The sequence below is a fragment of the Trichechus manatus genome, unplaced genomic scaffold (genome assembly GCF_000243295.1).
Source record: "Trichechus manatus latirostris isolate Lorelei unplaced genomic scaffold, TriManLat1.0 scaffold00016, whole genome shotgun sequence".
In the NCBI taxonomy this organism is placed as follows: domain Eukaryota; kingdom Metazoa; phylum Chordata; class Mammalia; order Sirenia; family Trichechidae; genus Trichechus; species Trichechus manatus.
Window position 1 is genome coordinate 25,699,768 of NW_004443952.1, and position 14,306 is coordinate 25,714,073.

The 14,306-nt window shown below is 40.3% G+C and overlaps 1 protein-coding gene across 1 annotated transcript; it reads left to right on the forward strand.

The window, feature by feature from the left end:
• Window positions 1-407: 407 nt before the first annotated feature.
• Window positions 408-1,368, forward strand: LOC101350629 (olfactory receptor 2S2-like). Its single transcript, XM_012554384.2, is given in 2 exon segments — window positions 408-1,319; window positions 1,321-1,368. Coding segments are annotated over 2 exon segments (960 nt in total).
• The last annotated feature ends 12,938 nt before the right edge of the window (window positions 1,369-14,306 follow it).

Sequence of the window (14,306 nt, forward strand, 5' to 3'; positions counted from 1 at the left end):
TCCACCCAGAGGTGCCTCAGAAGAAAGCCTTGGCAGTATACTTCCAAAAAATCAGCCGTTGAAAACACTGTGGAGCACAGTTCTACCCTAACACACATTTGCCTTTCAAGTACGATTGTCTTTTACAAGGAGGGCATGCACCAGCATCAGAAAATTCCCTAGCACATACCTGAACATGTGAGGCCCTCACCCAGTGCTGATTTGTTGTAAGTTCTTTTCCAGCTCTGATCTTCTTTCAACCGAGAATTAAGAAACACTTTCTTTCATCTCTTTCAGTCACTTTCTCTACGCACGTATGTTCTCCTATTATGCAACAGGGAACTGATCACATACTGGATGCCTAGGACTCTTCTCAAGAAAGCCTGATGTGCTGCTTTGAACACTGCTGATGACAGATGGGATACAAAATGGAAAAAGCCAATTGGACCTCCCCAGTCATGCAGTTCGTTCTCCTGGGACTCTCTGACCACCCAAAGCTGGAGAAAATTTTCTTTGTGCTGATCCTGCTGATGTACCTGGTGATCCTACTAGGCAATGGGGTCCTCATCCTGATGACCATCCTTGACTCCCACCTGCACCCGCCCATGTACTTCTTCCTGAGGAACCGCTCCTTCTTGGATATCTGCTACACAACCTCCTCTGTTCCTCTGGTCCTGGACAGCTTCCTGACACCCTGGGAAACCATCTCCTTCTCAGCCTGTGCAGTGCAGATGGCTCTTTCCTTTGCCATGGCAGGAACAGAGTGCCTGCTTCTGAGCGTGATGGCGTTTGACCGCTACATGGCCATCTGTAACCCCCTTAGGTACCCTGTGATCATGAGCAAGGCTATCTATGTGTATCTGGCTGCCAGCTTCTGGGCTATTGGTGGTGCTGCCTCTGTGGTACATACATCCTTGACAACTCGGCTGCCCTTCTGTGGGGACAATGTCATAAACTACTTCACTTGTGAGATTTTGGCTGTCCTAAAGTTAGCCTGTGCTGACATTTCCATCAATGTGATCAGCATGGGAGTAACAAATGTGATCTTCCTGGTGGTCCCAGTTCTGTTCTTCTCTGTCTCCTATGTGTTCATCATTGTAACCATCTTGAGGATACCCTCTGCAGAGGGGAAGAAAAAGGCCTTCTCTACCTGCTCTGCCCACCTCACTGTGGTGATCATCTTCTATGGGACCTTATTTTTTATGTATAGAAAGCCCAAGTGTAAGGACCCAGTGAGGGCAGATAAACAGGACCTTTCAGACAAGCTCATCTCCCTCTTTTATGGGGTGGTGACCCCCATGCTCAACCCCATCATCTATAGTCTAAGGAACAAGGACGTGGAAGGCTGCTGCAAAGAACCTGGTGGCTTGGAAGGACTTCAGCCAGTGATGATAGGAAGGGGCCCATGTGGTTCTCATCCAAGTGTAAGAAAGAACTTCCAATCATTACAGCTGCCATTCAGAAACCAAGTCAAGCTAACTAGAATTGTCTCTCACCCTAAAGTGCATTTGCAGGAATGTTTATGTAATTATTCAGAGTATATCTCCTGAGTTTTGGTCATATGCCTGATGGCATCAGAGGATAACAGACTTAATAACCACTCACGTTAAATATAATGAAGACACTCTGAACACATGCTGAAACTGTCCGATGCAGCAAACATTAGAGGAAATGAAATGGCCCTTATTGTGTGTAAGCTGTAGAGTTAGTACAGGGAAGTAAGATGGTTTTCACAGCAAATTTGCCACCCCTGTTGGATTCACCAGGAGGGTCAGAGGAACAAGGAGGAAGTGGAAACTTTCAGTTTGGGCTTTTATTTATTAGATTCAGTTTGCCTGAAGTGCTAAGAAGAGACAAATTCAAGTTCATCATGGAAGCATTTGGGTGGAAATAATCTATTTTTAATAAACTGAATATCTTTTTAGCTAAGAGGAAATTGAGGCTATTTTTTCTTGATGCACTGAAAATTATGCAATATTGCTGATAAATTAATTAAACTCAAGAAGGACTGTGGAGTTTGAATTTCACATTCATAACTTATAGCATTTCCCAACAGAAAACTGGTGTTCTGTGAGATACTAATTTATGTTCTTAAAAATTTATATTTACATATATTTATATGTGTTTGTGTGTGTGAGAGAGTGTGTATGTAGTGACTAAATATGTTTGAAAACCTCTGGGATACTTTTTACAGGTTTCTTTGCTCCATTAATTCTAGGAGCCTTTAATATGCTAAAATCACTGTGAATGTCCAAGGGGTATGTCTTGGTTACCTAGTGCTGCTGTAACGGAAATACCTCAGGTGGATGGCTTTAACGAGAAATTTATTTTCTCACAGTCTGGTAGGCTACAAGTCCAAATTCAGGGCATCACCTCCAGGGGAAGGCTTTCTCCCTCTGTCAGCTCTGGAGGAAGGTCCTTGTCATCAATCTTCCCCTGGTCGAGGAGCTTCTCAGGTGCAGGGACCCGGGGTCCAAAGGACGCGCTCTGCTCCCAGTGCCGCTTTCTTGGTGGTTTGAGGTCCCTCACTCTTTTGCTCACCTCTGTTTCTTTTCATCTCTTGTAAGATAAAAGGTGGTGCAGACCACATCCCAGGGAAACTCCCTTTACAATGGATCAGGGATGTGACCTGAGCAAGGATATTACATCCCACCCTAATCCTCTTCAGCAGACTCCAATCTTGCCTCATTAACCACAGGCAGAGATTAGAATTTACAACATATAGGAAAATTACATCAATCACAAAATGGAGGACAACCATACAATACTGGGAATCATGGCCTAACCAAGTTGACACATATTTCTGGGGGACACAATTGAATCCATGGCAGAGTATAAAGAAGTCTGTAGTGTTTCTTGAGCCTGCATAGTTCAACACAATAAAGATTGGGGAGCATTTTCTTCCTTATGATTTTTGGACAGGTTGTTTAACCCATCTCAGCCTATTTCTTCATAGTATTAATACTAATCAAGTGATTTTATGTGGATTAGATGAGATACTATGAATAAGAGCTTAGTAAATGGTAAGCAAAATTGATATGTAAGATGTTATTATTAGCATTATTATGAATTCTGTACAGTGCTATGTGCCGAGTAATAAGGAACAAAACATAGTTCTTGTCTAGAACAATAGACACAGCAAACAGATGAGAGGTTCAGAGACGGCTTTGGATGAACAGAAGCAGTTTTATGGCAAAACAACAAAGAAGCCTGTTGCTGTGGAGTTGATTCTGACTGATACAGCGTCCCTATAGGACGTGGTAGAACTGCCTTGTAGAGTTTCCAAGGAGCGGCTGGGGATTCAAACTGCTAAGCTTTTGGTTAGCAGCTAAGCTCTTAACCACTGCCCCACCAGGGCTTTCATGGCAAATTATATTAAATTCGAAGACTATAAGGAGACTTACTTAAAGAGAGAATTTAGAAAGTTAATCTTATTTTAAGAATAGGTCCTTGAGAATTTTGCTTCAAGTGACATTTATGTTTTTATACTTACGAAGAATGAATTTCTTAAGATAAGAATGTATATTTTGTTAATAAAATTTCACTTTCTTAGGCTAATTGGTCGTGTTCCTGATTTCTACTCTGCACCATCAGGGAAATAATTATGCTGTTGCAAACACACAAGTGTGTCACCTACTGGTCATTCAGGCAAACTTCAGGCACTTGCTGAGCCGTGCAACCTCGTTGTTAGAAGAGCCTTCGGAGGTCTTCTTGTTCACCCTATCCACGTGATGCACAGAATTCCTCTCCAAGATCCCTGACCCCAGGCATCCGGGATCTGCTTGAACTCCTCCAGTAATGGAGATTCAATACTTCCTGATTCTAGCTGTTCGTTCAGCTCTACTAGGAAATTTTCCCTGAATTGTGCTCTCCAATAGCTTCCATCTTTCAGTCGTAGGTCCACGTCTTTGTTCCCGTACATGAAATGCACCTATTCTCTTTCCTTCTGATATATGAAGATAGTTCTCCTGGACGTTTACTCTATACCCTTTGAGTCTAAACAGCCCCATTCCTCCCACCTATGCCAAAATCAACAAACATTACCAACTGGCAGGTACTAAACTGTGCCTGTTGTTGTTAGGTGCTGTCGAGTCAGTTCCCACTCATAGCAACCCTGTGTACAACAGAGCAAAACACTGCCCCGTCCTGCACCATCCTCACAATTGTGGCCATGCTTGAGTCCATTGTTGCAGCCACTGTGCCAATCCATCTTGTTGAGGGTCTTCCTCTTTTTCCCCGACCCTCTACTATACCAAGAATGATCTCCTTCCCAGGGATTGATCCCTCCTGATAATATGTCCAAAGTATGTGAGACACAGTCTTGCCATCCTTGCTTCTAAGGAGGATTCTGGTTGTATTTCTTCCAAGACAGATTTGTTCGTTCTTTTGGCAGTCCACGGTATATTCAATGCTCTTCACCAACACCATAATTCAAAGGCGTCAGTTCTTCAGTTTTCATTATATATTGTCCATCTTTCAAATGCATATGAGGCAATTGAAAACACCATGGCTTTGGTCAGGCACATCTTAGTCTTTGTCTTAGTCATTTAGTGCTGTTCTAACAGAAGTACCACAAGTGGGTGGTTTTAACAAAGAGAAGTTTATTCTCTCATAGTCCAGTAGGCTACAAGTCCAAATTCAGGGCATCAGCTCCAGGGGAATGCTTTCTCCGTCAGCTCTGGAGGAAGGTCCATGTCATCAGTTTTCCCTCAGTCTGGGAGCTTCTCTGCACAGGAAACTCAGGTCCAAAGGACACGCTCTGCTTCCAGCACTGCTTTCTTGGTGGTATGAGGTTCCCCTGTGTCTCTGCTTGCTTCTCTCTTTTATATCTCAAAAGCGATTAAATTAAGACACTATCTAATCTTGTAGACATCATCAGTATAACCTCATCATAGTGATAGAGTTTACAACACATAAGGAGATCACATATAACCTCATCATAATGATAGAGTTTACAACACATGAGGAAATCACATCAGATTACACAATCATACAATATAGGGAATCATGACCCAATCAAGCCGACAGCCATTTTTGGGGGACACAATTCAATCCATGACAGTCTTCGAGGTGACATCTTTGCTTTTTAACACTTTAAAAAGGTCTTTTGCAGCAGATATGCCCAATGCAATGCATCATTTGATTTCTCGACTACTGCTTCCACGGGTGTTGATTGTGGATCCAATTAAAATGAAATCCTTGACAACTTCAATCTTTTCTCCATTTATCATGATGTTGCTTACTGGTCCACTTGTGAGGATTTTTGTTTTCTTTATGTTGAGGTGTAATCCATACTGAAGGCTGTGTGGCCTTTGATCTTCATCAGTAAGTGCTTCAAGTCCTCTTCACTTTAAGCAAGAAAGGTTGTGCCATCTACGTAACTCAGGTTGTTAGTGAGTCTTCGTCCAATCTTGTTGCCCCATTCTTCATATAGCAAAGCTTCTCAGATTATTTGCTCTGCATACTGTTTGAATAAGTATAGTCAAAGGATACAACCCTGAAGCATAGCTTTCCTGACTTTAAACCACGCAGTATCCACTTTTTCTGTTCGAACAACTGCTTCTTGATCTATGTACAGGTTCCTCATGAGCACAATTAATTGTTCTGGGATTCCCATTCTTCGTAATGTTATCCATAACTTGTTATGATCTGCACAGTTGAATGCCTTTGCATAGTCAATAAAACACAGATGAACATCTTTTTGGTGTTCTCTATTTTCAGTCAGGATCCATGTGACGTCAGCAATGATATCACTGGTTCCACATCCTCTTCTGAATCCAGCTGGAATTTCTGGCAGTTCCCTGTCGATGTACTGCTGCAGCCACTTTTGAATGATCTTCAGCAAAATTTTACTTGCGTGTGATATTAATGATATTGTTTGATAATTTCTGCATTCAGGTCGATCACCTTTCTTTGGCATAAATGGGCGTAAGTATGGATCTCTTCCAGTTGGTTGGTCAGGTAACTGTCTTCCAGATTTCTTGGTATAGACGAGTGAGCGCTTCCAGTACTGCATCTGTTTGTTGAAACATCTCAATTGGTATTCTGTCGATTCCTGGAGCTTTGTTTTTCGCGAATGCCTTCAGTGCAGCTTGGACGTCTTCCTTCAATACCATCTGTTCCTGATCATATGCTACCTCCTGAAATTGTTGAATGACCACCAATTCTTTTTGGTACAGTGACTCTGCATATTCCTTCCATCTTCTTTTGACGCTTCCTGAATAGTTCAGTATTTTGCTCATAGAATTCTTCACTATTGCAACTCAAGGCTTGAATTTTTTCTTCAGTTCTTTCAGCTTGAGATATGCTGAGCTTGTTCTTCCATTTTGGTTTTCTAACCCAGGTCTTTGCATATGTCATTATAAAACTTTACTTTGTCTTCCCAAGCCATCCTTTGAAATCTTCTGTTCAAGTCTTTTACTTTATCATTTCTTCCTTTTGGTTTAGCCACACTACATTCAAGAGCAACTTTCAGAGCCTCTTCTGACGTCCATTTTAGTCTTTTCTTTCTTTCCTGTCTTTTTAATAACCTCTTCCTGTTTTCATGTATGATGTCCTTGATGTCATTCCACAACTCATCTGGTCTTTGATCATTAGTGTTCAATGCATATAATCTCTTCTTGAGATAGTCTCTCTAAATTCAGATGAGATATACTCAAGGTTGTACTTTGGCTCTTGTGGACTTGTTCTAATTTTCTTCAGCTTCAACCTGAATTTGCATATGAGCAACTGATGGTCTGTTCCACAGTCGGCCCCTGGCCTTGTTCTGACTGATGATATTGAGTTTTTCCATCATCTCTTTCCACAGATATAGTTGATTTGATTCCTGTGTATTTCATCTGGCGAGATCCACGCGTATAGACACCATTTATGTTGTTGAAAAAAGGTATTTGCTACCAAGAAGTCATCAGTCTTGTAAAAGTCTATCATGTGATCTCTGGCATTGTTTCTATCACCAAGGCCATATTTTCCAACTACTGTTCCTTCTTCTTTGTTTCCAACTTTTGCATTCCAATCACCAGTAATTATCAATGCATCCTGATTGCATGTTTGATCAATTTCAGACTGAAGAAGTTGGTGAAAGTCTTCAATTTTTTCATCTTTGGCCTTAGTGGTTGGTGCATAAACTTGAGTAATAGTTGTATTAACTAGTCTTCCTTGTAGGCGTATGGATATTACCCTATCACTGACAGCATTGTACTTCAGGATAGATCTTGAAATGTTCTTTTTGATGATGAATGCAACGCCATTCCTCTTCAATTTGTCATTCCCAGCATAGAAGACCATATGATTGTCTAACTCAAAATGGCCAATACCAGTCCATTTCAGCTCACTAATGCCTAGGATATCAGTGTTTATGCATTCCATTTCATTTTTGACAATTTCCAATTTTCCTAGATTCATACTTAGTACATTCCACATTCCAATTATTAATAGATGTCTGCAGCTGTTTCTTCTTATTTTGATTCGAGCCACATTAGCAAATGAAAGTCCCGAAAGTCCATGTCATTAGGGTAGCCTCTACTTGAGGAGGCAGCTCTTCCCCAGTCCTCTTTTGAGTGTCTTCCAACCTGAGGGGCTCATCTTTCAGCGCTCTATAAGACAATGTTCCGCTGCTATTCATAAGGTTTTCACTGGCTAATTCTTTTCAGAAGTAGACCACCAGTCCTTCTTCTTGGTCTGTCTTAGTCTGGAAGCTCAGCTGAAACCTGTTCCCCATGGATGACCCTGCTGGTATTTGAAATACTGGGGGCATAACTTCTAGCATCACAGCAACATGCAAGCCCTCACAGTAGGACAAACTGACAGAAGTGTGGGGGAAACTGTGTCTAGAGCATCATTTTTTTATTCTAGCAATAGAAAGAATGTGATATTTCACATAAAATACCTTGGGGCTAACAATAACTCTGGTAAGCTAACTCTGTTTCCCTAGGGCAACCAAGATCACACTGATATAGAGAAAGTCTTTTAAACAAGCTCTATTTCCTGTTACGTTGTCCTCTACTCACTTTCTTTTCCACTGAGTAATAGTAGCCATTGCCTTTATATTACAAATTATATTTTCATAATGTAATTGTTAAGTTAGAAATCACATAACTGTTTCCTCCAGGAACAATGACTGCCTTGCTCCACCCTCCAATGTCACATTCCTTGCCTTTCAAAATCAGTCACCTTTTTCTTGACATATGCTTTCAGAAAGTATAAGATGCATCAATAGGTACAAGAAGAGGCAAGAAGACTGAGGAAATTTCTCATTGACCTAGGTGATCATTCCTTCTGAAAAATTATTGATCTGGTACTATGCAATATAGGAATTTATTTCTAAAATTGACCAAATGAAAATAATCAAAATGGATAAAACCTTAGGGACAGAAATACTATCATATTATACTTATTCAAACAAATGTATTATTTCAACTTCATAGTTCCAGGTGGTTTTTCAGACTTTTGTTCTAGTGACCAAACCCCCTACCCACAATGAAATCTTGAAGCTGAAAGCCCAAATACAAAGTGGCAATGGTGGAGACAGAATAGAGGTGGGAGGCAGTGCAGGGATAAGGCTCTATCTCCTCAGCCGGTCCTTTACCCCCACCCCCGAGGAGTTCTCCAGCCCAGAAGCACCACTCAACTCAAACATGATCCTAAGAACTGTTGCCAAGAAAATTTTAAATTTTATAAAAATATTTTTGCTACCCTTTCAGAAAGAAATTTAAGAACCTGAAAAAAATTTATATTCTGTGAGAAATTAAATTACCCAATTAACCACTAAAGAGAGATAGACAACCTAAAAAGACCAACTAAGAAGAAATTGTCGAAAAACTACCACCTTAGAAAGTTCTAGGCCCAAATGGTTTCACAAATGAATGTTATCAAATATTCACAGAAAAAAAGATTTTAATACTGTTTAAACTGTTTCAGAACATACAACGAGAAGCGTATCTTCCAAATTCCTTTAACCGAGCCAGCGTAACATTGATACCAAAAGGTGAAAAACATGACGAAGAGGCACGATGGAGGAGCACGTGTTGTTGTTATTGTTAGGTGCCATTGAGCCAGTTCAGACACATAGTGACCTAAATGCTGCCAGCTCCTCTGCCATCCTCACAATCATTGCTTTGTTTGAGCCATTGTGTCAATCCATCTAGTTGAGTCTTCCTCTTTTTTGGTAAACATCTACTTTACCATGCATAGGGGAAAACATAGAGAACGGTAATATGTACAATAGGGTTTAGCAATACCCTAAAAGTGTAATAAATTATATCCAAGTGGGTTATTCAAAAATGTAGGAGTTAAATTCAATAATTTAAGGGTATGGAGCACCTCAAAAGACCTGGCAATCTACTTCTAAAAATTCAGCCATTCAAAACCCTATGGAGTATAGTTCTATACAATGGGGTCTGCATGAGTCAGAGTCGACCCAGTGGCAACTGGTTTTTTATTGGTATAATTCACCAGATTCATAGGTCAAGAGAGGAAGAAAAGTGATTATTCAATAGATGTCCCAAAGTTATTTGAAAAAATTAAAAATCAATTTCTGAGTTTTAACAAGCTTCTAATAAAATAAGAATGCGTGTGCACTTCTTTAACAAAATTAAATCTATGTCTCAAAAAAAAGTCTACATCATGACTACAGTCAATCAGTAGCTCAAACCCATTATAATTTAACATTGTTCTAGAAATACCAACCATTGAACTAGAGGAAGAAAATACAGAGAAAATAGAAGAAAGTAGAGAATAACTTTATTATTATTGATAACTAATATACTAGTAATTTTATACCAGGACAAAACAGGAAAATACATCAAAAAACAATTTTAAAAAATAGGAGAATTCAACAAGGGGGCTGGTTAAAAATTAATATGCAAAAATCAAGTTTTTCATACAAACAACAGCCAGGAGGAAAACATAATGGAAAAAAAAAGAATCTGTCTATATTAGCAATGAGATGCGGGGCGGCGCGGGAATACCTGAGAATAAAGTTACAAATCCCCAAAACCAAAACCAAACCCGTTGCCGTCAAGTCTATTCTGACTCACAGGGACCTTATAGGACAGAGAACTGCCCCATAGGGTTTCCAAAGAGTGCCTTGGTGGATTCGAACTGCCGACATTTTGGTTAGCAACCGTAGTTCTTAACCACTACACACCAGGGTTTCCTACAAATCCCCAGTACATACATAAATAAAACCGTAATACTCTTATTGAGAGAATTCAAAGGAATGTTTTAGTAAGTTGAAAGACATAACCTGGATAAGAAATCTCAATAGAGAATAAACTTCTCAAGTCGCCTAATCAAAAACAAAAACCACTGCTGTCGAGTCGATTCTGATTCAGAGCGACCCTATAGGACAGAGTAACTGTCTCATAAGGTTTCTAAGAGTGGCTGGTGGATTGGAACTGCCAACCTTTTGATTATAAATTCAGGGCTATCCCAATTGCTGACAAGCAAATTCTAAAGTTCATATAGAAAAAAGTGTCAGAACAGGCAGAAATTTTTGGAAAAAGAACAACCAGGGGAGATTAGCCCTACCAGATATCAAAATGTATAAAAAGTGCAGTAATCAAAAAGTTTGGTACTGGTAGAAAAATAGATAAATAGATCACTGGAATAGAAGAGAGTCCAGAAATAGACCCAAATACATATGGTCATCTGGTATGTAATAAAGTCAATGTGCTGATTATAACGCTATTGCCTCTTAGCTTCAAAGTTATCCTTCTGTACTCTGTTTTGTGATGCTGGGCTGGGACTCTGTAAACCATGTTGCTACTTTGTCAGCTAACCAGTTACCATCGAGTCGACTCCAACTCATGGTGACCCCATGTGTCTCAGAGTAGAAGTGTGCTCCATGGGATTTTCATGGCTGTGATCTTTCAGGCCTTTCTTTCAAGGTGCCCAAACTACCAACCTTTTGGTTAGCAGCCAAGTGTGTTAACTGTACTACTCAGGGACTCCAGGGGAGAGTAGTGCTAAGAAATGAAGGGAATCAAGGATTAAAAAAATTAGAGCGAGTGTTCATAGGAGTCAAATGCAGCCGAGATGTCCAGCGAGGTAGAATACAGAGTTCCTTGTGTTTGGCCAAGTGGAGGCCCCAGCAGAACCTGACCAAAGCCATTGAGAGGAGTGGTAAGGGTGGATGGCAAACTTTGGTGCAAGGGTAGACCACTCTGAAGTTAGCTCAGAAGAGGAGTGATATGATGGGATTTGAGGAGAATGCAAGGTCAGAGGAAGGTGAGTTTTTGTTTTCTTTTTTGAGGGAGGAGGGTGAATAAGAGAGACTTAAAAGTATTCAGACAAAGAAATGTCAGGATTTGAATCCAACTCTAACTCCAAAGCCCCTGCTCTTTCTGCTCTAGCAGCGCCATGTTAGGCTTTTGGCGAGCCTCGGAGATGAATAATAGGTTCTGCTCTCAAGAGATTTTAGAAAAAATGGGAAAACAGAGCAAGCAGGTACCGTGAAATAGCCCATTCATTCTCCCTGAGGGACTTTCCTGCCCAACTCCACTCAATTTCTCTTTTAACAAAACAAACTTATGCTGACTCTTGTTGGCAGAGGCAAACCTCTGCCATGTTCCTTTAAAAGTCACCAACTAAAGGCTGTTTTGGAAAATCCTACAGCACCTTCTCAGAAGCTCTAAAACTTTCAGCCCACACATACGCTGTGTCCTTCGAATCTGGCTGAAAGAAAACTTAGGAGATGTGTTAAGCCCCAGGGCTCTGCCAAAAAGGCAGAGGTTTGTCTGCAGCCTCCCAGGCTTCACCCACACCTCAGAAGGACATAGGTAGGTCACTGATCTCATGAGTGAAAGGGAGTATAAAGAGAACTTGAGGTACCGCTTCTTCTTGATTGATCAGCTGGAAAGTTCACTAGCCTGGTTCCCTCTCCTTTCTCCCTTTCTCTCCAATGCCTGAAGAAACACCACCCATTCTTAAAGATATGGCTGAAATCTCATTCCTCTCTCTTAAAAAAAAAAAAGCTTCATTGAGATATAATTCACATACAAAAAAAATTCACTCCTTCAAAATATACAATTCAGTGGTTTTTAGTACATGTTTTTATTTCTCTAGGAAATTCCTATGAGTAGAATTGCTAGGTCATATGGTAAATCTACGTTTAACCTTTTGAGGAACTGCCAGACTGTTTTCCAAAGTGGTTGCACCATTTTACATTCCTAGTGGCAGTCTGCAACCCCTTAGAACTACACTCCATAATGATTTTCAAGGCTGTGACCTTTTGGAAGCAAATCGCCAGGCCTTTCTTCCCAAGTGCCTCTGGGTGGGTTTGAACCTCCAACCTTTCTTGGAGTGCAGTGCTTTACTTTTTGTGCCACCCAGGGGCTCACTTCATGAACAACTCCCCATTTGGTTTATCACTATGGTAGTTAACCTGAACAATACAGCTCCACCAGTCTTGGAACTCTGCCATATTGGACTGGCCAACTTCAGGCCTACGTAATACACACTGGTATAAATCAACACCAACCATTTGAAAATACTAAGGAATGTTAACATTTTGACTTACCTACAGGTATTCAATATCTGTATTTATGACCCACAGGCCTTTCTAAAGACTCCTATACTTTCCAGATTTACAATTCTGATTTAGTTCTAATAGTCCATAACCCGAAAACACCTCATAGGCCCTTCGCAAATCCTCACCACTAAAGGAACACAAAACCCTCACCAAAAATCTCAGATGACTTCATCTTCCTGGACTGTAACAGGGATACTTGCGGACCAACCTCTGTTTCTGCAGGGTTACTACCAGTTTTAATATATGAGTGACGGACCCGCAAAAGTGGTAGGTCCTCCAAAACCATGTGGTTGGCCACGCCTTGGAGTCTGACCTGGGTTACAACTATAGGTATGAGGGGCTAGCCTTCGGCTTCTGGGCGGATGACTGTGAGACTTCATCAGTGTCTGCAGCTTCCATGCTGCTGGTTTTTACTAAGGATGTTGTCCTAGTTATCCAGCGCTGCTATAACAGAAATACCACAAGTGGATGGCTTTAACAAACAGAATTTTTTTTTCTTTTTTTTTTTATATTGTGAACTGTCTTACCCTTCACCAGAGTTACCACTTATCTATGGTCTATTTAGTGTTTTTCCATCCCCACCCTTACCCTCCCTCTTAACCATCAAAGATTGTTTCTTTCTGTATGTAAACCTTTTCATGAGTTTTTATAATAATGGTCTTATACAGTATTCGTCCTTTTGTAATTAACTTATTTCACTTAGCATAATGCCCTCCAGATTCATCAATGTTGTGAGATGCTTTGCAGATTCATCATTGTTCTTCATCATTGAGTAGTACTCCATCGTGTGTATGTGCCATAGTTTGTTTATCCATTCATCTGTTGATGGACACCTAGGTTGTTTCCATCTTTTTGCTATTGTGAACAATGCTGCAATGAACATGGTTGTGCATGTCTATTCGTGTGACGGCTCTTATTTCTTATTGCTAGATCATATGGTATTTCTATTTCTAGCTTTTTAACGAAGCACCATATCATGTTCCAAAATGGTTGTACCATTTTGCATTCCCACCAACGGTGCGTAAGAGTTCCAATCTCCCCCACAGCCTCTTCAACATTTGTTATTTTCTGTTTTTTTTGATTCGTGACAGTAGTGTCAGGGTGAGATGGTATCTCATTGTGGTTTTGATTTGCATTTCTCTAATGGCCAGTGATCATGAGCATTTCCTCATGTATCTGTTAGCCACTTGAATGTCTTCTTTGGTGAAATGTCTGTTCATTTCCTTTGCCCATTTTTAAGTTGGATTATTTGTCTTTTTGTTGTAGAGGCATTGGATTTTCCTGCAGATATTAGAGATTAGACCTTTGTCAGATTTCTCATAGCCAAAATTTTTTTCCCAGTCTGTAGGTTCTCTTTTTACTCTTTTGGTGAAATCTTTTGATGAGCATAAGTGCTTAATTTTTAGAAGGTCCCAGTTATCTAGCTTATCTGGTGTTTGTGTGTTGTTAGTTATGGTTTGTACCCTGTTAGTGCTGTGTATTAGGGCATCTAGCATTGACCCTATTCCTTTTTTCTATGATCTTTATAGTTTTTGGTTTTATATTTAGGTCTTTGATCCATTTTGAATTAGTCTTTGTGTATGGTGTGAGGTATGAGTCCTGTTTCATTTTTTTGTGGATAGACATCCAGTTTTGCCAGCACCATTTGTTAAAAAGAGTGTCTCTTCCCCATCTGATGGACTTAGGGCCTTTGTCAAAGATCAGGTGACTGTAGGTGAATGGATTTACATCTGGGTTCTCAATTCTGTTCCATTGGTCAATGTATCTGTCATTGTACCAGTACCAGGCTGTTTTG